Source organism: Manis javanica, chromosome 10 (genome assembly GCF_040802235.1).
Source record: "Manis javanica isolate MJ-LG chromosome 10, MJ_LKY, whole genome shotgun sequence".
NCBI classification, from domain to species: domain Eukaryota; kingdom Metazoa; phylum Chordata; class Mammalia; order Pholidota; family Manidae; genus Manis; species Manis javanica.
The window spans coordinates 110989289-111013812 of NC_133165.1; the positions used below are offsets into that span (position 1 = coordinate 110989289).

Genomic DNA, 24524 nt, shown 5'->3' on the forward strand with positions numbered 1-24524 from the left:
AAATCAGAGAGAAAACCACTCTCTCCCCCACTATGTTCATATCAAGAATATGAGGTGTGCTGGCCTTTGGGTAATATTGTTTCCAATAACTTTGCTTTTTAGGGAGAGAAGCAGAGACTAATGAGCCAGATAAAAACACTAGTGTCCACATATTAGAGATGATGAAATGTTAATGGCTTACACAAAGCTAATCTACAAGATTAAGACTATAGAAGACAATTTTAGGGGCAGACACTCAATACTGAGTTTTTGCCAGCTCATTAGAATTCCAGCACTTCCCTGTGTTAGGAGAGGGGCTGAAGGTGGCCAGGCTAGTGGGAGAGGATGCTTGTAGCATCAGAAGGCTGGGCAGACGCCCCTGCTCTGCTGCTCAGAACTGTGTGACCTTGGGCCAGTGACTCAGCCTCTCTGAGGCCCCCACTCCTCATCAGCCTTGCTCTCTGAAGAGCCATGAGACTAAACAGGGGTGTGTTCAAGCGCTTGCCAACTGTAAAGTGCCACACATGTTAGGAAGCAAGAGGCCAAGGGGATTTGAACAGACTGAGCAGTAGAAACCCTCTGGGATAAATAACCAGAAAGCACAGCAAATGTGTGTTGTTTTCCCCCTGTAGCTTCTGAAAGTATTTAGAAGAGGAAAACTATGGGTCTCAGGTGAGGCTTTGTCAGTCCACCCTGCCCACACAGCAGACGAAGGAGCCTTTGGACCTTCTGATCCTAAGCCGCATGCCACTGCTGTCCCTAAGGGGACCCGTGGCTGGTCACCGTGGTTAACGCAGCCCTCCCCTGCGACTGAGCAGCAGCAGCGCGGAAGCCGAGTCAGCAGGGCCACACCCGCAGCGGTTCCTAGCAAACAAGCAAGGGGCTCAGCAAAGGAGTGGGCGCACAGAAGGCCACCTCCAGGCCTGTCCCCTCTGCAACTTTTGTGGGTCTCTGGGCCTCAGAGGCTTCTGTTTATTTGGGGGCACCAACATGGATCTCCATGGATGGGTTGGAAGGTGCTGCTCGGGTGTCTTCTGTAAGGGCCTCTTGCCTCGTAAACATTGTTTTGGGTTCAGGTTTTCTGACAGCCCCTGGGACGGGGTCTCTTCCCACCTCCAGTAAGTGCACCTGCTGGGCCTTCCTGCAGGCCATTCTGTGCTGCCCCCTCCGCCGCTGTCAGCCTTAGATCGCTTCTCGCTATGTCCCATCCTGTCCCTTCTCCAGAGGCTTTCAAGTTGCCAGCTGACGCTGCCCACTGTGGGTCTGATACTGACCCACCACTCTGCCCTTGCAGAGCGACAGCCCTGGGCCTGACTGTCCCCAACCCTCAGCAGTGCTGGCCTCCTGCGTTAGCTGCATACCCGTGTTCCTCCCTTTCACTAGTTCTCCATCTCCGGAATTTGGGCTTTTCAAGCTGTGTATATATTCTCACATTTGGCTTAATCTAGCGTGTTATTGTTTCTGGTTCAGGCCTTTCTCTATTGTTTCTGGGGACTGGCAGGATACAGGTGGGACAGGTTGAGGGCTAATAAAAACCAACTCTTCTTGGGGTGGGTGGCTCCTCCCTCGGCCCTGTTACCCAGGAGTGTGGAAGTCAAGCAAATATCTCAGCATTAGCACCTGAGTCAATGAAACTAACTCTGAGAACCACCACAGTAAGTGACCCCCACCATGTTTTTTTTTTTTTTTTTTTTTTTTTGAGAGGGCATCTCTCATATTTATTGATCAAATGGTTGTTAACAACAATAAAATTCAGTATAGGGGGGTCAATGCTCAATGTACAATCATTAATCCATCTCAAGCCTAATTCTCGTCAGTCTCCAATCTTCTGAAGCATAACGAACAAGTTCTTACATGGTGAACGAATTCTTACAGAGTGAATAAATTCTTACATGGTGAACAGTACAAGGGCATTCATCACAGAAACTTTCGGTTTTGATCATGCAATATGACCTATAAACCATCAGGTCAAATATGAATATTCATTTGATTTTTGTACTTGATTTATATGTTGATCCCACATTTCTCCTATTATTATTATTATTTTTATTTTTAATAAAATGCTGAAGTGGTAGGTAGATGCAAGATAAAGGTAGAAAACATAGTTTAGTGCTGTAAGAAGGCAAATATAGATGATCAGATGATCAGGTGTGTGCCTATGGACTAAGTATTAATCCAGGCTAGACAAGGGCAGCAAGACATCCACGGATGCAGAAGATTTCTCTCAAAGCAGGGGGGGTGAGGTTCTGAGCCTCACCTCTGTTGATCCCCAAATTCTCACCTGATGGCCCCCCTGCGACTGTGCCTGTCTTAGGTTGTTCCTCCCTTGAGGAATCTTACCCGTCTCTGGCTAACCAGTCATCTTCCGGGGCCATACAGGGAAATGTAAAGTTGGTAAGTGAGAGAGAAGCCATATTGTTTGCAAAGGTTAGCTTTTTACTTCTTTGCAGATTTATGCCCTGTGGCTTCTATGCCCAGCACTTGTCTCGAGGTATCTTTACCACCTGGAGGAATTATGATACTCGGTAAATTCGATATGAGGCACGAATTCTATTTAAGGTTTGTAATTAGGAAGGAAGAAGAAAAGCTATAGATGTAGCATATGAAGGAAACTTGGGAGGATTGATTATTTCTTTGACATATCTTCTTGTATAGTACCTTAAGTATGTATAGGTTTTAAACTACTAACTAATTTGCACACACATATTAACATAATAGGAATATGGTGACATAAACAAAGCAAATCTATAATTACCAGCCATCTCCAGTGAAGCCAAGAAAACCATTTAGGCACCCTAGGCATTTGTGAAAATTTATCTATGATATGATGGATATTGTCCAACTGTACTTGAACCATCAGACAAATTAAAGCAGCCCATTTCTGGGATCTGTTCACATCCCATATGTTCTTTTAACCATAGATAGTCTATAGTCATGAGATTTTGGGGTGCTACAACTTGCACCCCTCCCAACTCCTGGTTGAGTTCCAACAGTACAGATCCAGTCAAATTCGTTGTCTCACTGTATGCACATGCCAGCCTAGACATCTCCCTCCTCCTTCTTATGGCAAGTCCAGGAGACGGTGGGCTGGATGCAGCCACAACCGCAGCATCGTCCGGATCCCTGTGGAGGCTTTTTGATGATCATCCCCCGGCACGAGTCCTCCAGAGAGTGCTGATGCCGGAAGCTCCTCCTCATATCGTATCTTAGTTCATTTTCTGGGTAGCCAAGCTAGGCCTTGATCTTCTGCGTAGAAACAAACAGACCCTTTGCCCACACTTTGACATGCCCTCTATACCACTGTGCAGAACTCATTGGAGGTCAGCACACAGTAACTGCTTTTTTTTTTTTTTTTTTAATTAAGAGAAAGGAATATTATCAGAAAAGAGTACCTCCATAGCTGATCATCTGACACCCTTTAAGTGATCAACATTAAGGATATTTAAAGCATGTGTTGATCTTTGATTTACCAATAGTTTTATCCTGTTAAGGAGTAATCCCCCTTTTCTTTCTTTCTTTCTTTTTTTTTTTTAAATTTTTAATCTACACTTACCTGAAGAATACTATGTTTACTATGCTCTCCCCTATATCAGGTCCCCCCTAACAACCACATTACGGTTACTGTCCATCAGCTTAGCAAAATGTGGTAGAGTCACTACTTGTCCTCTCTGTGTTGTGCAGCCCACCCTCCCCTTTCTCCCTCCCCCCCATGCATGCTAATCTTAATACCCCCCTTCTTCTTCCCCCCCCTTATCCCCCCCCGCCCACCCATCCTCCCCAGTTCCTTTCCCTTTGGTACCTGTTAGTCCATTTTTGGGTTCTGTAATTCTGCTGCTGTTTTGTTCCTTCAGTTTTTCCTTTGTTCCTATACTCCTCAGATGAGTGAAATCATTTGGTATTTCTCTTTCTCCGCTTGGCTTATTTCACTGAGCATAATACTCTCCAGCTCCATCCATGTTGCTGCAAATGGTTGGATTTTTCCACTTCTTATGGCTGAGTAGTATTCCATTGTGTATATGTACCACATCTTCTTTATCCATTCATCTACAGATGGACATTTAGGTTGCTTCCAATTCTTGGCTATTTGAAATAGTGCTGCGATAAACATAGGAGTGCATCTGTCTTTCTCAAACTTGATTGCTGCGTTCTTAGGGTAAATTCCTAGGAGTGGAATTCCTGGGTCAAATGGTAGGTCTGTTTTGAGCATTTTGATGCACCTCCATACTGCTTTCCACAATGGTTGAACTAATTTACATTCCCACCAGCAGTGTAGGAGGGTTCCCCTTTCTCCACAGCCTCGCCAACATTTGTTGTTGTTTGTCTTTTGGATGGCAGCTATCCTTACTGGTGTGAGGTGATACCTCATTGTAGTTTTAATTTGCATTTCTCTGATAATTAGCGATGTGGAGCATCTTTTCATGTGTCTCTTGGCCATCTGTATTTCTTTTTTGGAGAACTGTCTGTTCAGTTCCTCTGCCCATTTTTTAATTGGGTTATTTGTTTTTTGTTTGTTGAGGCGTGTGAGCTCTTTATATATTCTGGACGTCAAGCCTTTATCAGATCTGTCATTTTCAAATATATTCTCCTATACTGTAGGGTTCCTTTTTGTTCTATTGATGGTGTCTTTCGCTGTACAGAAGCTTTTCAGCTTAATGTAGTCCCACTTGCTCATTTTTGCTGTTGTTTTCCTTGCCCGGGGAGATATGTTCAAGAAGAGATCACTCATGTTTATATCTAAGAGGTTTTTGCCTATGTTTTTTTCCAAGAGTTTAATGGTTTCGTGACTTACATTCAGGTCTTTGATCCATTTTGAGTTTACCTTTGTATATGGGGTTAGACAATGGTCCAGTTTCATTCTCCTACATGTAGCTGTCCAGTTTTGCCAGCACCATCTGTTGAAGAGACTGTCATTTTGCCATTGTATGTCCATGGCTCCTTTATCAAATATTAATTGACCATATATGTTTGGGTTAATTTCTGGGGTCTCTAATCTGTTCCACTGGTCTGTGGCTCTGTTCTTGTGCCAGTACCAAATTGTCTTGATTACTATGGCTTTGTAGTAGAGCTTGAAGTTGGGGAGTGAGATCCCCCCTACTTTATTCTTCTTTTTCAGGATTGCGTTGGCTATTCGGGGTCTTTGGTGTTTCCATATGAATTTTTGAATTATTTGTTCCAATTCATTGAAGAATGTTGCTGGTAATTTGAGAGGGATTGCATCAAATTTGTATATTGCTTTCGGCAGGATGGCCATTTTGACGATATTAATTCTTCCTAGCCATGAGCATGGGATGAGTTTCCATTTATTAGTGTCCCCTTTAATTTCTCTTAAGAGTGACTTGTAGTTTTCAGAGTATAAGTCTTTCACTTCCTTGGTTAGGTTTATTCCTAGGTATTTTATTCTTTTTGATGCAATGGTGAATGGAATTGTTTTCCTGATTTCTCTTTCTATTGATTCGTTGTTAGTGTATAGGAAAGCTACAGATTTCTGTGTGTTGATTTTGTATCCTGCAACTTTGCTGTATTCCGATATCAGTTCTAGTAGTTTTGGAGTGGAGTCTTTAGGGTTTTTTATGTACAGTATCATATCATCTGCAAATAGTGACAGTTTAACTTCTTCTTTACCAATCTGGATTCCTTGTATTTCTTTGTTTTGTCTGATTGCCGTGGCTAGGACCTCCAGTACTATGTTAAATAACAGTGGGGAGAGTGGGCATCCCTGTCTGGTTCCCGATCTCAGTGGAAATGCTTTCAGCTTCTCGCTGTTCAGTATAATGCTGGCTGTGGGTTTATCATATATGGCCTTTATTATGTTGAGGTACTTGCCCTCTATTCCCATTTTGCTGAGAGTTTTTATCATGAATGGATGTTGAATTTTGTCAAATGCTTTTTCAGCATCTATGGAGATGATCATGTGGTTTTTGTCTTTCTTTTTGTTGATGTGGTGGATGATGTTGATGGATTTTCGAATGTTGTACCATCCTTGCATCCCTGGGATGAACCCCACTTGGTCATGGTGTATGATCCTTTTGATATACTGTTGAATTCTGTTTGCTAATATTTTATTGAGTATTTTTGCATCTACATTCATCAGGGATATTGCCCCCACCATGTTTTTTAAAGAAAAATATGGATATACTGCTGTTACCTGTAACTAGATTCAAAGCTAATTTTTTTCCTCAGTGCCTGCCAGCTGTTTCTGGGTTGCTCTGCATGGTTTTCAAGTGCATATTATATACTCCAGAGCAGAGATCCTTTGTAGTAGAATAAAGTTCCCCACTGTTAGGGTGAACCAGTGAAAACAGTCCCCTGTCAAAAGCATGTGTGTGTGGCTACATTTCCCAGGTTTAATTAGGTGGGAAAAGAGAAATTGGGAATTGGGACAGTCTCTTAATCTCCAAACCAGCTCTTAATATGTTCTAGCAACGCCCCAGCCTCTGCTAATTTGGGTCTAGACATGAAAGGGGGGAAGGAAGAGCTGGGGCGTGTGGGTGTGGCAGACAGCTCTTCAGAAAACGGGGGAACCAACAGAAGAACTCCAGAGGGTCTGGGGTGGCAGCTTCAGCCGCGAGGTTCTCGAAGGGAGGCGACCAGCTGGAGAGTGGGATGCGGATGGGGAGCACAGTTCTAGCTCCCCCTGGGGTCGGGGGCCAAACAGGCTGGACCTGCCCAGCCAATGGCATACGTCACCTTGATGTGTGAGGCAGTGCAGTTACAAGCTCTACGCTAAGACAGACCAGAGTTCAAGGTCTGGCCTTGACCCTTACTATTATCGGTGTGACCCTGAACAAATTCCTTGCCTTTCTTAGCCTCTGTTTCTTCACGTGCAATGTAACAATATTAGGAGTTTCCTAGCAGGGTTGTTGAGATAATTAAAAAGTGCTTAGGATATTGTCAGGATTCAATAGATGTCAACTGTTACTATTGTTATTATACTGCTATTAATAATAGTAATAATATAGATCAGAATTCCAGAGCTCATCCTTGATGCATTCCTATCTCCCTTTACCCCCTTTAATTAATCACCAAATCCCAGAACTTCCTACTTTTTGCTTATGCTCTCTCTGTCCTGTGTATGATTAAGAATGATGCGGTATACACAATGTGGGACAAGTTCTCAAGCGCAGCGCAAATGAACACATAGATCACACTATTTTATGATGGAATTTTACTGTTTGAATAGCTATGAAGGCCTGAAGCCATAATTCTGCAATAATTACCATATTTTTGAGAACTTCCTGCACCATCAGTGAGAAAACAGAATTTCAAAATACCAAACAAAATCATCTTGAAAACCTATTTCTTCTCAGCCAACTTACTCTCTTCTATGCGTGCCTGCTGATAAAAGGTGGCACATATATTCTGGTATAACAATAATATGCTTGGCCTCCTCAAATCACTTAGTGTTCTGCAAGAAATAAAAATCTCTCAATTCCACATTTCTAAATCCTTTTATAATATCTCTGAATTCACTCTATTAAAATTAACTGAAACCTAGAAAAACCGTCCCCAGTGTGCTGGGTATGTCACTGATTCACCAGGCTGCTCTCAGTATTCCTTTTCTCCGTAAATGAAGGCATACAAACAAGGGGCTCCTTGCACATACAGAGCAAACCAGCGTCACAACCAACTCATGTGACAGGGGGACAAGTCACCAAGGTCTCCACAAATCCCTCTTTAAATAAAGCCTATTTCTCTCAGCCTGTGAATGGGTTTTGGAAACCACGTAACCCCCACATTTCTATACTTTCTTTTCAGTGTGATCTATTTACTTGTCATTCTGTTACTTAGCTGGTAAATTATACTTGCCATCACCTGCTGTGTCACTGCATAAAGGGAAAGACAGTGCTCAGATTTCTGACCCACCCATTTTCTACATCCTGTCCTCAAACTCACCTCCTTCTCTCTTGCTCCCAGCTCTTATATGTGCTGTTCTCTGTGCCTAGAAAATTCTCTCTCTCCCAACTCCCTTGCTTAAGCAGGATCCAGTTTGAACTTCATTTCCTCTGGGATGCATCTGACCCCCAAATCAGAGCTGGTTGTCATTCTTTACCAGGCCTTCCCAAACCATCCTGTGCTTCCCACATGCACCAGGCTTAAAGATTATGCTTTAATCACCCATTTCTTGATCTGTGTCTCCACTGAACTGTAACTTGGAAGACAGGACTGAACCCATCTTGTACACCATCGTGTCCTCAATGTCTAGCAAATTGCCTATGCATAATGGGTGCTTCATAAATATTTAAAGAAAGAACACATGAGTAATTTGACAGTCAGTAAACTGTAAAATATTGTTGTGACTGCCTTAGAATAAGATCCTCAGGTTCCAAGTAAAATACTTAAGAGAATAGCATTTAATGAAGTATTCTTAATCTGAGATAATTACAAAGTCAATCAGAATATACTCTTAATTTAAGCTAAGTTTATTCTATTCATTTAATGGAGTTGGCTAAATAGAAACTCAAGTAAGTGCTTGTTAATTATACTAATTAACAAGTGGTTGAATTAAAATACATGAGCTATGTAAAATCTACTTAAAATCTGAAGTTACTGTGAGCATGTAAGGGGGTTCCTCAAAGGGATAGTTTTTGTTGCCTCAGTCATTTGTGGGGTTTCTCTGAGTAAATTTCAGGATACTTGATGCAGCACCTTTTGGTGATGGGGGTGGGAAGCGAGGGGTGCTATGTCTCTGGAGGTTTTTTCTCCTCTTAGCCAAGCCATGTATAGCACAAAAAGGAGATACTGTATCCTACTATCCCTTAAGAATCCACTGGGGTGGAGGGGTGGGGGTTTCCCAGAGGCATGAGCAAAGCTAACAGAAGATGTCTTAACTTCATCCTGACTTTATGCTCTACTTCATAACGCAGTTTATTTGCCCAACATGGCGCAGGGGCGTTGACATTAATAATCCTGGAATTTTTATTTCAGTTCAAGGTACTTCCTTAAATGAACCTCCCCTGAACTCCTTTGCCAGGTCAAATCCTACATTTCGTTTCCCAGAACCATTAGACTTTTATATTTTTTAAAAATATATTTGATTAATCTATCAAATTTCTCCAGAAGTCTAGAAACCGAGCTCTGTAAGGACAGGGGCCATATCTGGCTTTGCTCACCACTGTATCCCCAGGTCCTGGCACAGAGTCTCGTGAATAATAGGTACTCAGAGAGACAGAGACCGGATATGGAAATGATCACAGAAGCCACTCTTCCCTTAGGGCATTTATGGAGTTCTACAAATTCCAACTTTCATTTTGATGGCTTTGAAAGATGATAGGGCTAGAAATCACCCCACACAGGGTGGGAAGGCTAAGAAATACTCCTTAACTAACAAAGTGGAACCCAATGATTATGCAATGAGAATGAATTGGAAATGAATCATTCTTTATGAGGAATTTTTGTGTGGGATTAACCTGGGTATTCTAGAAAACTTCAAGCTATGACCTTGATTCACTTAACCAGTATAATGGTGTAATAGCACCAGGCACTTGGCAAAAGCAAAAAATAAATTCTTGTGTTATTCATATAAATAAATCTTCAAGGGTCATGTCCATATATAGTCAAAGAAAATCAGGTACCAGGAAACATAAAATTGAGAACACAAATCAGCAAGACAACAGACAACAAAAATAGACTCATGAAAAATTTAAATGTTAGAGTTATCAGGGAGTACAATATGCTAGCAAATTAAGAAATAACCTCCATGCTTCTTCATGATAGGAATTAGAACATATTTTAAGCCAAAGGACAGTAAAAATGTCACATACTAAAACTTGCGGTAAAATGGTGCAGCCACTTCAGAAAAGAGTTTTGCAACTCCCCCCAAAATTAAATATGACTAAAAAATCCCACTCCTAGATACATATCCTTAAAAACATGCTCACACAAATATTTATAGCAGGATTATTTATAGTAGCTAAAAAGTACAAACAACCCAAATGTCCATCAACTGATGAATGGATAAATAAAATGTGTTATATCCACACAAAGCATTATTCAGCCATAAAAACGAATGAAATACCAGTACATGCTACAACATAGATAAACCTCAAAAGCGTTATGCTAAATGAAAAAAGCCAGACACAAAAAGCCACATATTATATTATTCCATCCAGAATAGGCAAATTAATGGAGTCAGAAAATAGATTACTGGTTGCCAGGGGCTTGGAAGAGGGGGGAAGGGATGCTAACAGGCATGGGATGTCTTTTTGTAGTGATAAAAATGTTCTAGAATTACTAGATAGTAGTGATGGCTGTATAATCTTGCAAATATATGAAAATCACCGAATTATATACCTTTAAAGGAATACATTTTATGGTTTGTGAATATCTCAATTTTTAAAAAATTGTTGGTTGTTGCTATTAAAGGAAAATTTATAATCTTAAATGCACATGTTAAACATTAATAGTTTGCTAGTAAGAATACTCTATAGTTTACTTATTATTCATACTAGTAAGAATTCTATATTAGTTTGCTTACTATTCTTACTAGCAAAGATACACTTGAAATATCTGCAAGAAACATGAACTGAAGAAAATATAGATTTTAAAAGAACTAAGTAGAATTCTAGAAATGAAAAATACAATAACTGAATTAAAACTTGATGGGAAGATAGGACACAGCTAAAGAGAGAATTGGTTACCTGGAAAGCACGTTGGAAAAGAATTACCCTGATTCTTGTAATAAGTATGGTGAAATATTCTGCAGCAAAGTGTAATGATATCTAAACTTATTTTTAAATGTTTCAGCAAAATGTTGTATGTATGTGTTTATCGAGCTATAAAAAGTGAACACAGACATAAACATGTGTAGCCAGAGAGGGAGATAAAACAAACACAGCAACATGTTAACAGCTGGTGAATCCAGATGAAGGGCAGATGCATGTTCAATGTTCATTTGAACATTTCTATTGACTGTTTGGTTCTAAAATTTTAAAACTGGCAAAAGGTGGCATTTATAATAGTATAAAAATATCAAGAATAAAGTACTAAGTCTTTCAAAAAGAAATAGAAGCCTTCTTTGCGGAAATTATGAGCTTATTGAAAAACATTACGAAAAGACATATGAACATAGATAAAGATGTACTATGCTCATGGATTAGAAGATTAAATTTGTAAACATTTCCCCAAATAGAGTTAATGAAATTCTAATCAAAATCTAATAGGGCTTTGAAAAGAACTTGACAAAGTGCTTCTGAAATGCACATGGAAAAGAAAAGAACAAAAAACACTCTTGGCATCCAAACACTATACACTACATTGCTTTGTTCTTACCTCAGCGGTAGTTCCTTCTCAGATTCCTTCATTGGTTCCTCCACGTCTTCCTGGTCTTCTGTTAGAATGCCTCAGGGCTCAGGCCTTCGGCTTATCTCCACTATTACACTAATTCTTTTGGTGATTTCACCCAGTCTCATAGCTTTAAATAACCACCAGTTACTAACTCCCAGCCTCCATTCCAATCTAGACCTCTCTCAAACTTAACTCTCATATCATACTGCTTATTTGATATCTCTACTTGGTTATCCAACAGATATCTGAAATTTAACCTATCCAAAAATGAATGCCTTAAAATTTTCTTTATGTGCAACCCTCCTCATCTCAGTCAGTGGCAACTTCATCTTGCATTTCAGTTGCTCAGTCCAATAACTTGGATACATCTTTTGACTCCTCTCCTTCTCTCATGTATGTTATCCAACCCATCAGCAAATCCCTACTAATCAGGTCTCATTTATCTTCATGATGCCACCTGATTTGAGCTACCATCAGCTCTTACCTGGATAACTGCCACAGCCTTCTACTTGGCTTACCTGCCTCACCCCATGTCCCCAAAGCCCTCTCTCCCTCAAAGCCAAAGTGACCATTTAGAACATAAGTCACATCATGTCACCTTTCACCCTAAACCCCTGCCATAACTTTTACTTCATAGAGTAAAAGCCAAAATCTCTAACAATTGTCTTCAAGAACCTGTATCATCTGTCAAAACTTCCTGTTCTTTCCTCCATTGCTGCAAAGCTACTATTCTTCCCTTTCCTCACTTCACACTGGCCTCAAACATGTCAAATATCCTCCTGTGTTAGTCTTTGTACTAACAGTTCCTTCTAGTTCTTAACCCAGTTTGCACGATGAAAACTGGTTTTGGTTTGGGAATGCACATATGCATTAGAGTATTTTTTTAAATGTCCTACATTTCTTCAAAGGAATCAGGGATTATATTAGCCTTTAATTAATAATTGAAGCTGAGTGATGGTTACATGGAGCCCCTTACACTGTTCTCTTAAATAAATATAAAACAAAATAAAAGCTTCTCTGGTGATTCTAATGTGCAGTGGGGTTGAGAATCACTGGTCTATATTGCCTGAACTAAGTTATTTAGCCCATAAGTATAAAAACTGAGACATTTCTATATGAAAATCTGTCTCAATGAATCAGAAACATACATATAAGATGAAAAATATCAAATTTATTTTAGAAAGTACAAGAAAAAGTACACATTTGATGTCACTTTGCAGTATACATTAACAATAAAAACACCTGTTCCATGTCCTACCTGTCTCAGCGTAACTCCCAACCAACTGTGACATTCATGAGAAGGGAAAGATTTCTGGCCCTCAGTTTGCAGAACCTGAAACCTGGCATGAGAACATGTGAAATGTATACCCCAGACTCAATCCCCTTGGTCAAGGCAAAGGTTTGTTAACAATGAAGCTCCATACAGATGGAAATTTAAGGGCTTCCTATTGCCCACTTAATGTTCTAGAATAGTCGTCTGCTGTTTGAGGTCTCACTACGACTTTCACTAATGCTCTATTTTGAGGTAAAGTACAGAGCATGGAAGAATGAAACTCTCTTCAGTTTCAAATGAGCTAATATCCAAACCTGAAAATATTGTCAAAGGTGATACCTTTTCTCTTTAAAAAATAAATCACCCAAATGAAGTTATTAGTTTGAAAGATACTTGTTAATAAACCTGATGAGGAAAAAATCAAACCATCACCCTATTTTTGCCATTGTAATGAAAGTTTATAAAAGGTTAACTTCTCTGTCTTTAGAAAGTAGAACCACATGAGTTCTACCAAAAATGGCTACCAAGATCATTAGATGTGCTCTGAGCTCTCCTCAGAAGCCTGGGGAAACTGCACAGAGGTGCTGCTTTGTGGACTCTTCCCACTCATGCTTACCAGATGGCCACTGATGACATTGAGTTCTTGTATTACCACGCTCAGGTCTTCATGTAATTTGACTATCGCATTTTTTACCTCCCCTAGAAGGATTTCAATGGAATTGTGTGCTTCAGGCTCCCTAGGCGGGCCTCTGGTTGTCTGAAAACTAGGACAGGACACAGAGGTGAAGTGGTTTATATTTTGGGTGCAATATGTGATCCAATTACTTCTCAAAACATCACTTATCTTTTTCTTAGCAGAGTCAGAGTTATCTGGAAGAATTTCCAGTAGGTTAAGGTTGTCATTTTTCTCTTCATCAGAGGACACTGGGCCCTCAGGAATGAAGGGGTGAGGAACCCTGGCTGTCATATCTTTCTCTTTAAAGGAGGTAGAGAAAGACTGCTGATGGGACAAAGTCCGGAAGGAAGGTCCAGCCAAAACTGGAGATAAGAGAGGAACAGACTTCTCTGGAGACGCCGAATCAGAAGATGACACGGATAAAGTAGAAAAGGAGGATGTTCCCCCAGAGGCATTTGAAACTAAAATGTATAAATGAGAAAAAAAGATTATGCATATAAACATATAAATGACAGTAACAGTTAAAATAATTTTATAATGTAAAGTCCTATTCAGAAGGTAGCAATATACTACCTAGAATTTTGTATGTTAAATATTCACAGTAAGCCTAAATAAACCCAAAGCAGGGAATAGAGAAAACCTAAAGATGTATTAACTATCAGTGAAGCTAGAATAGGATTATTAATATTCACCTTGACTTTCAAACCTTGCCCAAAACATTTTACACTACACATCACTAGTATGAGCAGAAAAGTAAAGTACTGCACTGTTCTACTGACTGCCAGCATCTTAAGTTAGTGTTTAAAGTAGAAAGTCTAAGAAACCTGTAACTTCATTCATCTCTTTTTATTTCTCTACAGAGAGCATTATGGCAAAATGAACAACCCACCACAAATAACAAAAAGTTGTGAAACTTATCTTTTTCTCTCAATGGTCTCCAGCCTATCTGAGATCCAGAACACTTTTTAGCACATGTATACAATTATTTTTTTTTTCAGCAAGAAACTATAAGTAAAATAAAAAGCATTCTAAAAACCTACTTTCCAACAAAGATTTGGTAACATTTTAAATTCTTTTCAAGCAAAATCATACTAAATCTCCTCTTTCATACTTCATTCTAAATCATTATTTCCCAAACTGTGTTCTGAGGAACACAGTTTCTCAGATGTAAAAATATGTTTTGTGAAAACAGGGTTTCAAGCCAAATAAGACTGGGCAATTGCATATGCTGTCTCCCATTAAGAGATAAACATGTCTATAGCACACTTAAAGTTCTGAGGAAAACTACAGTAATTTATTGTGGATAAAATGAAAGTTCCTGTGGCCAGGATTCTCACCTGGCCCTGGTTGGCTAGCTTACTACACGTGTGTGGGAAATACATGGCTGTTGACTCTATATAAAGAGCTCCGCCCGGTGCTATGGGCAACATGGTGGCACGGCTGCAAGGCTGCAGGAGAGCAGAGGCTGGAGTGGTGGCAGTGCCGAGGACAGAGGCCCAGAGGACGGCTGCTGTGAGGACAGAGAGGCCCAGAGGCAGAGATTGGCTTGCTGTGTGCAGACTCGCCCTCAGTGAACGAGATTTTAGTGACTGACCTGCCACCGTGGAATGAAGTTGGGTATAATGCTTTCACCCCAAGAACGTTCTACTGTCATTTCTTTGGTCACACTGAATCCATAGTGAACTTGCCCCGGGCAAGACATTTATTCAAGTGTCTCCCAAACTTTCCTGGATGTAGAAGTTTATCTTGTCTCCCTGGAATGTCTCTTTACGTTCATTTATGTAGTAGGTGGTAGAAACTGGCAAAGTCTGGACTTCATACTTAAAAAAAAAGCACCGTATTCACTGTAAGTCATAGAACAGGGAAATTAATGCTTACCACTTAGCACACATGGCTTTATCTTTCTATATCATTTTATTTGTTTTATATATTTATGTCCCTCTAAACTGAATTGTGCCTTCTGTAAAAAATATGTAGCCAGGGCAGGAGGCTTCTGTTTTCTGCTTCAAAGCTCTTGGAGGCCTATCTGCAGTTCTGAGGAAAAAATTCCAATCACAAAGCTTTTTTAGGGTGAAACAAGTACTCTCAGCTGGTGCCGCAGCAGGACACCAAAAGGAAAGTAGGAACTTCATCAGCACAAGGTCAAGATAAGCACACTTACAAGTCTAGGTCAGGCTTAACCAGACGACCTACCGCTGGATTAAAAAGAAGGCAGGGTGACGCAGGGCACGCTGATGGGAAAGGCCGGAGCCTCTCTGCACCCTGGGTCAGGCGACTGCCCTCTGTGCTAGGTGCGCTCTGAGCACAGCTGCCACCTGACATGCTCCATCACTGTCCTTCCGGGGTGGCTCTCCTGTTTTCTCTGTGCCATGTCTTTCTCTTTCTTAATTTACTCTCCTTTTGGAGCAGTCCATTCTCCAGCAGTTTGTTGAAGAAGGCTAACACAGTTAGGTTAGTCACATGTGCATAGAATGACTGAAATACCTGGTATTTAACTTGAGGTTAGTGCTTCTCAAAGTGTGGTCCCTGCATTAGCAGCAGCAGCATCTGGGAACCTGTTAGAAATGCAGTTCTTGGGCCCCACCCTTCTAACTCAAATCAGAACCTGGAAGAGGTGCTCCCCCTAAACTGAGTTTTGACAAGGCTCCAGGTGCCCCTGATGCATGCTAGTTTGAGAATCACTGCTTTCTACTGTATGTCCACCTTTTTTTTTGCTTTGTGGTTGTAACTGCTGACTAAATAGCTTCCCAGGCACCATGATGCTTTTGCTCATAAAGAGCCACTTCATCTCTAATTGCCACACACCAATTTACTTTTGTTTCCAAACATGCCACAGCTGCACCCACCACTTCAGACTGCACTTCAGAGCTCAACTCCCTGCCCATCGAGTTTCTCCTCTCGGGCTCGCTACAGAGATTATCTGGGTATCCTGTTAACATTCTTTCGCTGCACCATCTACTCACTGGAGCAGAAATGCAGCAAATGTTGCAAATGAGCTGCGATAAATAGCTGTATTTTAAAATTTTAGGTGATATATGCATGCCAATGAGTGTTGCACTTGGCTTGAAGACAGCTGATAAAATCATTCCAAATGCTGTGATATCTCTTGACTTTTTTTATACTCAAGAATAATGTGGGACCAGTGAATTATATTACAACTTTAAAAAGCATTTAGAAGAACTATGTTGCAAAATTAAATTACAAATATATTCCTAGAAATATTTTAAAGCTGTAACAATAAATGTAAACTGTTTTGTTAGCTTCAAGTTCTTGGTCTAAACAGTTCAGTGTAAAACAGTTTTATTTTCATTCTCCAATTCATCTCTTTCAGTCTTCCTAGCTGACATATATGACTATCCAGTTAACTATATACATGAATTAAAATATTCTGATTTTTTCCTGTGGCTTAAAAATGTAACATTTTATACACATGTTCATAGAAGAATTATTCATAATAGCCAAAAAGGGGAAACAACTCGAATGCCCATCAACTGATGAATGGATAAATAAAATGCGTCCATCCACGCAGTGGAATAGGGTCCAGCCATAAAAAGGAAAGAAGAGCTGACACAGGCTACAACAGGGCAGCTCCTCGAAAAGATTTTGATACGTGAGGCACGAGACACGAAGTCCACATGTAGTATGATTCCATCACATGAACTATCCAGAATAGGCAAATTCATAGAGACAGAAAGCAAGTGGTTGCAAGAGTCAGGGGGAAGGAGGAATGGGGCGTGCTTACTAATGGGTACCGGCCTTTTGGGGTGAGGAAAACTAACGGTAATGGCCGCACAATTCTGAGACTATATAAGACATCAATGACTTGTACACTTTAAAAGGGTGGATTTTATGGTACCTGAATTAGATCTCAATTTTTTTAAATGTAAGTTTTGAAAATTTATTTTTAATATCACTATTATAAATAAGTTACATCAAGAAAATGGATTTAGGAATAACATAGGGTTAGAGAGAAATGCTAATGAACCTGCCTCTAAATCACCTATGCTAAATTTTTAGTGGGAGAATTGGATTGGATGAAAGCTGAGTTTTCTCACTGACCTATGAAGTATTACTTTGGTTCACTGAATTAAAAAAATTGCATCAGTGTGCCTTTTTGTCTGCACAAAAGCGGGCAGGAGCTGTACAGCTGGAAGGGTTGTTGGCCCCGGGGCTGGGGCAGGCAGCCAGCTGGTGCCACCCTGACCTCGGGCGGGGCGGGGAAGGCCCCACACTGCTCTGCCCTGCGAGGAGCTTCTGAACCAGGTAGTCATAGCTCAGGGTTAGCTGAGGCGGGTTGCAGAAATGTTTTCTGTCATTTTCCTCATTTCTCGTAGGAAAATTATTAATTGTTCTGGCTCTGAAGCTTTTTATAGATAAAAAGTTAAATGGCTTGGTTAATGAGTCTTTTGTGCATGTGTCACATTTGGTCTCTTTGCCGAGCAAAGGTGAATAGAGGAACAGCTACACAGAACTACTACCACAAGAAAATGGAGCCAGTGAGACAGAAACAAAGGATGGAGCCAGTGAACACGCTCATCACGGTCCCAGCATGAGCGAGTACAGAATAGATTTTTTTTCTTCCAAAAAATTAGAAAGTCAAGTCCAGTGCAGTCCAACACACTCTAAACTGTGGCTTCTGAGAATGTAATAACAGCTGCCTATCACCGGATCTGGCTTCTAAGCATCTACTAGCCCTGTTGTCTTTTTTTTTTTTTTTTTAACTGAAGGGTAGTTGACACACAGTATTACATTAGTTTCAGGTGTACAACACAGTGATTCAACATTTATATACATGATAATTCTAGCTACCAGCTATCACCATCCCTGTTGTCTTTTTAGTGTGCATGATAAACTACCTAACGACCTAAAAGTAGTTGGAGCTACAGATAAATAACTTTAATATTTAAATAGAGGACAGAAGGAATGGGCTATTTTAGAAAAGTTATTTAGTATCAAAACGTTGAAGGAGGTTGCTGCAGCAAATGGGTCCCTCTCAGTCAGTAAAAACATTAATGTGTATTAGGTGGCCTTCCTCATATTTGAGATCTGCTGAACTATGAGTTTGCATGTATTTTTTTATTTGCCCAGTTTATTATTTCCAATGAGTTTATAACACTAGACCTGGACCCTTCATGTAAACAAATACTTCTTAAAAAAAAAAACAAAAATTAGATGCTGTCTTCTCTGTCCTCCATCATCCAGCGTCCATGGAGACTAGCCATCCATCCTAGCCTTATTGTTTCTTGAATTCCTCAACCACAATAACCTGCAGCCATTCCTTTGGGTGCTCCCTAGAGCAGGTCTTCTCTCTCAACTGCCCTACCTCTGAAATCTCGTTTTCCAAGATTACTTTCTTTCTCTAGGACTTCTTGCAGTCCCCTTCCTTTTAATGCATCTACATTTTGACCTCACTGAGACAAAAGACCCAACGATCCTGTTATTTTCTCTCATTCTATCAATGCTCATCTGGCCCTGGCTCTTTTCTTGTCCAGTCTAGAATCCCATTATCCACCACTGAAAACATTTTCTTGCTACCCCCTTGCTGCCAGGTTTTCTGCTTTCCCTGCTACTAATTCCTAAAGCAGGGGTCAGCAAACATTTTCTGTAAGGGGTCAGATAGTAAATATTTTAGGCTTTGTGGGACATACAGTCTGTTGCAACTACTCAGCTCTGCTGTTGTGGCACAAAAGCAGCCAAAGACAGTATGTAAAAAGCAGCCAAAGACAGTATGTAAACCAATTACTGGTTGTGTTCCAATAAAACTTTGTTTACAAATAGGCAGTGGGCCAGATTTGGCCAGAAGCTGTGGTTTGCCAATTTCTGTCCTAACCCTATTTCAATTTAAATATCTGCCTTTTTCATTCCTATCCCCCGCCTGCTCAGCACTATTGAAGAAGCACATAGGACCCCCCAAATCAGGACCCCTACAAATTACTGCTGCTTTACCACAACACTGTCTTAGCAGCCCCTTCTTCCATTCTTTAGAGTGGCTATTCCAAATCTTTACCAGTCTCTTGACAATCCTTATGCCACTCCCAACCGCTCAGTCAGGGCAGGAGACCTGAGGCCATGACAGTGTGTGTCACGTGAAGGCTCAGTGCCTCTTCATTATTAAAAACTGCAAAAAGCTTCCCTCACATGTGACATATCCTGTCTGCTCCTTCCTTACAGGCCCTCAGGATGAGGCGGCCTTCTGTCCTGGATTCTAGTCCATTTCCCCTGGTTGTGCTAGTGGCTGGGCTGGGACGATGAGCCCAGGCAGTCAGACTCCAGAACCCGTGCTACCAGGGACTATGGATTTCAGCCATTCTTTGTGCCGTGCTGTAAAATATGTTACATTTACATATGTTCTAAAACCCAAAATACAGTATTAAAATTTTTGCTTTAAACAGTCATATGTATTTTTAAATTAGAATAAAAATGAAATATATATTTTATATTTACACACATATTTATAATTTCCAGTGTTCATCTTCCCCCCACCGCCCAGACTCCTGGGGCCTTCCCCTCCATGTATAGTCAGGTGAGGATTTGGGCAGAGTTTATAAACAGAATGTGGGGTCTCCCCTTCTGAGTCCCTCCCTTTCAGGGCTTCCCTCATGACTTCTAGCCCCTCTGCCATGACTGAGCTCTCTCTTTTGATACCTCAGGCCAGGTGGGCTGAACAGCACCCTCAGGGCCTTACTTTCAGGTACTATATTTTTCAGCTCTGGAATTTTCATTTGGTACTTTTAAAAATAGATACTAGTATTCTGATGAAATTCTCCATCTCCCTGTTTTCTTGATTGTATTAATCATAATCATTTTAAAGTACCTGTCTTTTAACTTCAGTATGTAGATTATCTGGGGTCTATTTCTATTGTGTCTTTCTCCAGTATTTCTGGCCATTTGTCCGTTTTCTGTATGCCTGGTCATTTTTTGTTGAGTGCCAAAAATTTTGCTTGAAAAATGACAGCAGCTCTTAAGAAAGGATTTCATTGACTTCTAGAAGACACAGGGACTACACGGCCACCATGTGCTCTAGCTGAAGCGGGCTCTCAGCAGCTGGGAGGGTTCTTCTGTCTCTGGTTTGTGCTTACCCCTAGAGTGTGGTTCTGATGCTCAGGGTGCAGCCTGTCAGAGGTCCCAGCTGAAGCCTGGGGTATTTACCAGAGCCCCTACGGTATGCATATTCTGAACTCCATCTGTCTCCTAGCACCATAAGCTTATCAGAATCTGTGCTCAGCTCACTGGCCCGTTAGAAGCTGCTTCCTGTTTCCTTTCTTGGCATCGCACCCAGAACAGGTGCAGCTTTGCAGTGGGCAGATGTTTCAGGAAAAAATTACACAAAGATTTTTGGATTTTCATCTCTGTGATTCCCTCCCCTCTGGAATATGAACCCCTTGAGGTCCTGCCACCTTGGAAGCCCCAAACTCTCCTGAGTTCCCCATCTCCCAAGCTCAATGAGACTGTAGAAAGCCCAGGCCTTTGCTTCTATGATCCAGTGAATGACCCAAGTGGGCAACTGAGGTGAATATGGGGCCAACTTAAAGTAAACTAGTTTCCTGCTCTACTCATAGCACTTCTGACCCCAGATGTGCAGGTTGCCCACACCAAGAATTTCTCCAGTTCTCTGTGGACACCAATCATGTGTCCTACAATTTAACTCAATTCTGACACTAACTACTGGACTCAGTGCAGACCCCAGAGATCAAGGGCTCAATCCCTCAAGACTGCCCCCCAACTTTGGATGCCAATGACAAGTCCAGGCCTCCTGTATTTCTGATCTGCCAGTTATAAGTCGAGGGATCCCATGTCTCTTCCATGGGTTCAATAGTTCAAAAGAATGGCTCACAGAACCCAAGGAAGTGCTTTGCTTACTATTACCAGTCACTCCATAGGATACAACTCAGGAAGAGCCAAAGGGAAGAGATGCACAGGGCAAGGTATGGGAAATGGGCACAGAGCGTCTTGCCTTCTCTAGGCGTGCCATCCTTCCAGAACCTTCATGTGTTCACCAGCGCGGAAGCTCTCTAAACTTTATTGTTTAGGGTTTTTATGGAGGTTCCATTTTGTAGGCATGATCGACCAAGTTTGAGAATTAACTCAACCTCCAGCCCCTCTCCCCTCCCCAGAGGTCAGGGGTGGGGCTGGAAACTCAGAGGCTCTTATCACCTGTTTGATGGTTCCGGCAACAAGCCCCACCCTCCGAGAGTCACCTCATCATCACGTCTGGCAGGTCTGGTTGGAGGGTTTACCATGAAGGACAATTGTAAGGGTTTTAGGAGCTTGGTGCCAGGAACAAGGGAGGAAGATCAAATCATGTATTTCTTATTATATCACAATACCACAGTCTTTTTCCCTAGGACCTTGACCCATCATGAGTTTTCTACTTTCGTTGCTTTTCATTGACTTCAAATTAGCTTCTAATAGCTTTATTTTTAGGTCATTCAGTTCCAAAAAGTTCAGGTAAGGGCAGCAAGGAGGATCTTCTATTACTGACCTTACTAGCACCAAGGTAAATTTCTTTACCATCAACACTTTGGCTTCCATTGTTTGTATTTATATGGTACTTTCAAACTGAGTGTGAGGCAACTGGTAAGCATTATTGTATATAAGAACTGATAAAACTACTTAGTCTTTGAAAAATGCATGAGCAAACATATTATTCTTTTACTAACTTAAAGAAGAAAGCATGATTATGAAATGCAAGACATCCAACAACCTGGCATCTCAACTGGCTTTATCCTTCATCAAGTCTAAGCAGTCCTGTGAGCCCCCTGGTGTTGTATAGGACAGGAAAGGGAGAGCTGTTCCATGCCTTTTTTTGCAATCAGTACACGGCCCTTTTAAAAAAGGACACACACACACACACACACACACACACACACACACACACACACACACACATCAGTATACACAATAACCAGTCTTTTTTATAGTCTCTTAATAAGTAATCTAATGTCTAGCAGGAAGCTCTTGTTTAATGCTAGGTCTAATTTGTTCTGCAACAGGTTTGCTCAGAACTTGTGCTTCAGTCAAGTGCTCATAACCACAATGATGAGCTGCCTAGTAGCCATTTAATGAAAGGGTTATGTTGCCACCTGAGAAGCACCTCTAATGGCACATACATTTTAATAACATCTGATGGGGGAGGGAAAGGAGGGAACCAAAAAGAGAAAGAAAGCGGAGAAAAGTGAAAGAAGGTGGCTTCAAAAGAGGCTTTATGTTTGTGTGGTTTTGTTTGTTTGTTTTATTCACTCACCCCGTGTGGCTGAGGCCTTGAGGTGTTTGTTCTCCATCTGGAAGATGCTGGATTGTGTTGACTTCTGAGGGTCCTGACTGATGGTGAGCTTCTCCACTGAGTCAAATGGTTTGAACGAGGGAGAGACATAGAGTGTCTCTACAGAGGGCAGGTTACAGAAAGTAGAATTAGAATCTGACTTTGATAGGCTCAAATCAGGGCTGATAAACTCTTTTTCACTTGATGGCCAAAGGGCCATTAAAGTTGTCAGTGTTTCAAAGCTGCTTGCAGCTGACTGCTCTTCTAGAGGCACCTGCAAGGGCTTTTCTGTTGCAGTGTTTGTAATGCTTCTGTCTCCTTCCTCGGCCAAGCTCATGTTCGTCTGCAGAGATGAGCTTTTTTCTGAGGGAGCAGGCGCAGCATCTGTAAGATGACAAATAAGAACTACAATTAGCCAGCATCACACTAATACCAAAACCAGGCAAAGACACCACAAAAAAGAAAACTACAGACCAATATCCCTGAAGAACATAGATGCAAAAATACTCAACAAAATATTAGCAAATCGAATTAAAAAATACATCAAGAGGATCATACACCATGATTAAGTGGGATTCATCTCACGGATGCAAGGATGGTACAACATTCGAAAATCCATCAACATCATCCACCACACCAACAAAAAGAAGGACAAAAACCACATGATCATCTCCAAAGATGCTGAAAAAGCATTCGACAAAATTCAACATCCATTCATGATAAAAACTCTCAACAAAATGGTTTTAGAGGGCAAGTACCTCAACATAATAAAGGCCATATACAACAAACCCACAGCCAACATTATACTTAACAGCAAGAAGCGGAAGGCTGTTCCCCTAAGATCGGGAACAAGACAAGGATGCCCACTCTCCCTGCTTTTATTCAACATAGTACTGGAGGTCCCAGCCACAGCAGTCAGACAACACAAAGATATAAAAGGCATCCAGATTGGTAAGGAAGAAGTCAAACTGTCACTGTTTGCAGATGACGTGATATTGTACATAACAAACCCTAAAGAATCCACTCCAAAACTACCAGAACTAATATCTGAATTCAGCAAAGTTGCAGGATACAAAATTAATACACAGAAATCTGTTGTATTCCTATACACTAATGATGAACTAGCAGAAAGAGAAATCAGGAAAACAATTCCATCAAAAAGAATAAAATAACTAGGAATAAACCTAACCAAGGAAGTGAAAGACATATACCCTGAAAACTACAAGATGCTCTTAAGAGAAATTAAAGAGGACACTAATAAATGTCAATTCATCCCATGCTCTTGGCTAGGAAGAATTAATATCGTTAAAATGGCCATCCTGACTAAAGCAATCTACAGATTCAATGTAATTCCTATTAAAATACCAACAGCATTCTTCAATGAACTGGAACAAATAGTTAAAAAATCCATATGGAACCACAATAGACCCCGAATAGCCAAAGCAATCCTGACAAGGAAGAAAAAGTGGGGGGGGGATTACACTCCCCAAGTTCAAACTCTACTACAAAGCCACAGTAATCAAGACAATTTGGTACTGGCACAAGAACAGACCCATAGACCAGTGGAACAGAATAAAGAGTCCAGATATTAACCCAAACATATATGGTCAATTAATATATAGTAAAGGAGCCATGGACATACAATGGGGAAATGACAGCCTCTTCAATAGCTGGTGTTGGCAAAACTGGACAGCTACATGCAAGAGAATGAAACTGGATTATTGTTTAACCCCATACACAAAAGTAAACTCAAAATGGATCAAAGACCTGAATGTAAGTCATGAAACCATAAAACTCTTAGAAGACAACATAGGCAAAAAATCTCCTGAGCAACTTCTTCCTGAATGCATTTCCCCGGGCAAGAGAAACAAAAGCAAAAATGAACACATGGGACTACATCAAAATAAAAAGTTTCTGTACAGCAAAGGACACCATCGACAGAACAAAAAGGCATCCTACAGTTTGGGAGAATATATTTGTAAATGACATATCTTATAAGGGGTTGACATCCAAATATATATAAAGCTCATGCACCTCAACAAACAAAATGC

The 24524-nt window shown here is 40.8% G+C and overlaps 1 protein-coding gene across 2 annotated transcripts in view; it reads right to left on the reverse strand.

Annotated features, from left to right (window-relative positions):
- Positions 1-12476: 12476 nt before the first annotated feature.
- ENTHD1 (ENTH domain containing 1) overlaps positions 12477-24524 on the reverse strand; it is a 100685-nt gene continuing 88637 nt past the window's right edge. For both annotated transcript variants that reach the window (XM_017660732.3, XM_073214243.1), the window contains exons 6-7: positions 22456-22857; positions 12477-13672 (exon numbers count right to left, since the gene is read on the reverse strand). In XM_017660732.3, coding sequence (XP_017516221.3) covers positions 13068-13672; positions 22456-22857 — 1007 coding nt within the window. In that variant the 3' untranslated portion in view covers positions 12477-13067. The remainder of the gene's footprint in view (positions 13673-22455; positions 22858-24524) is intronic.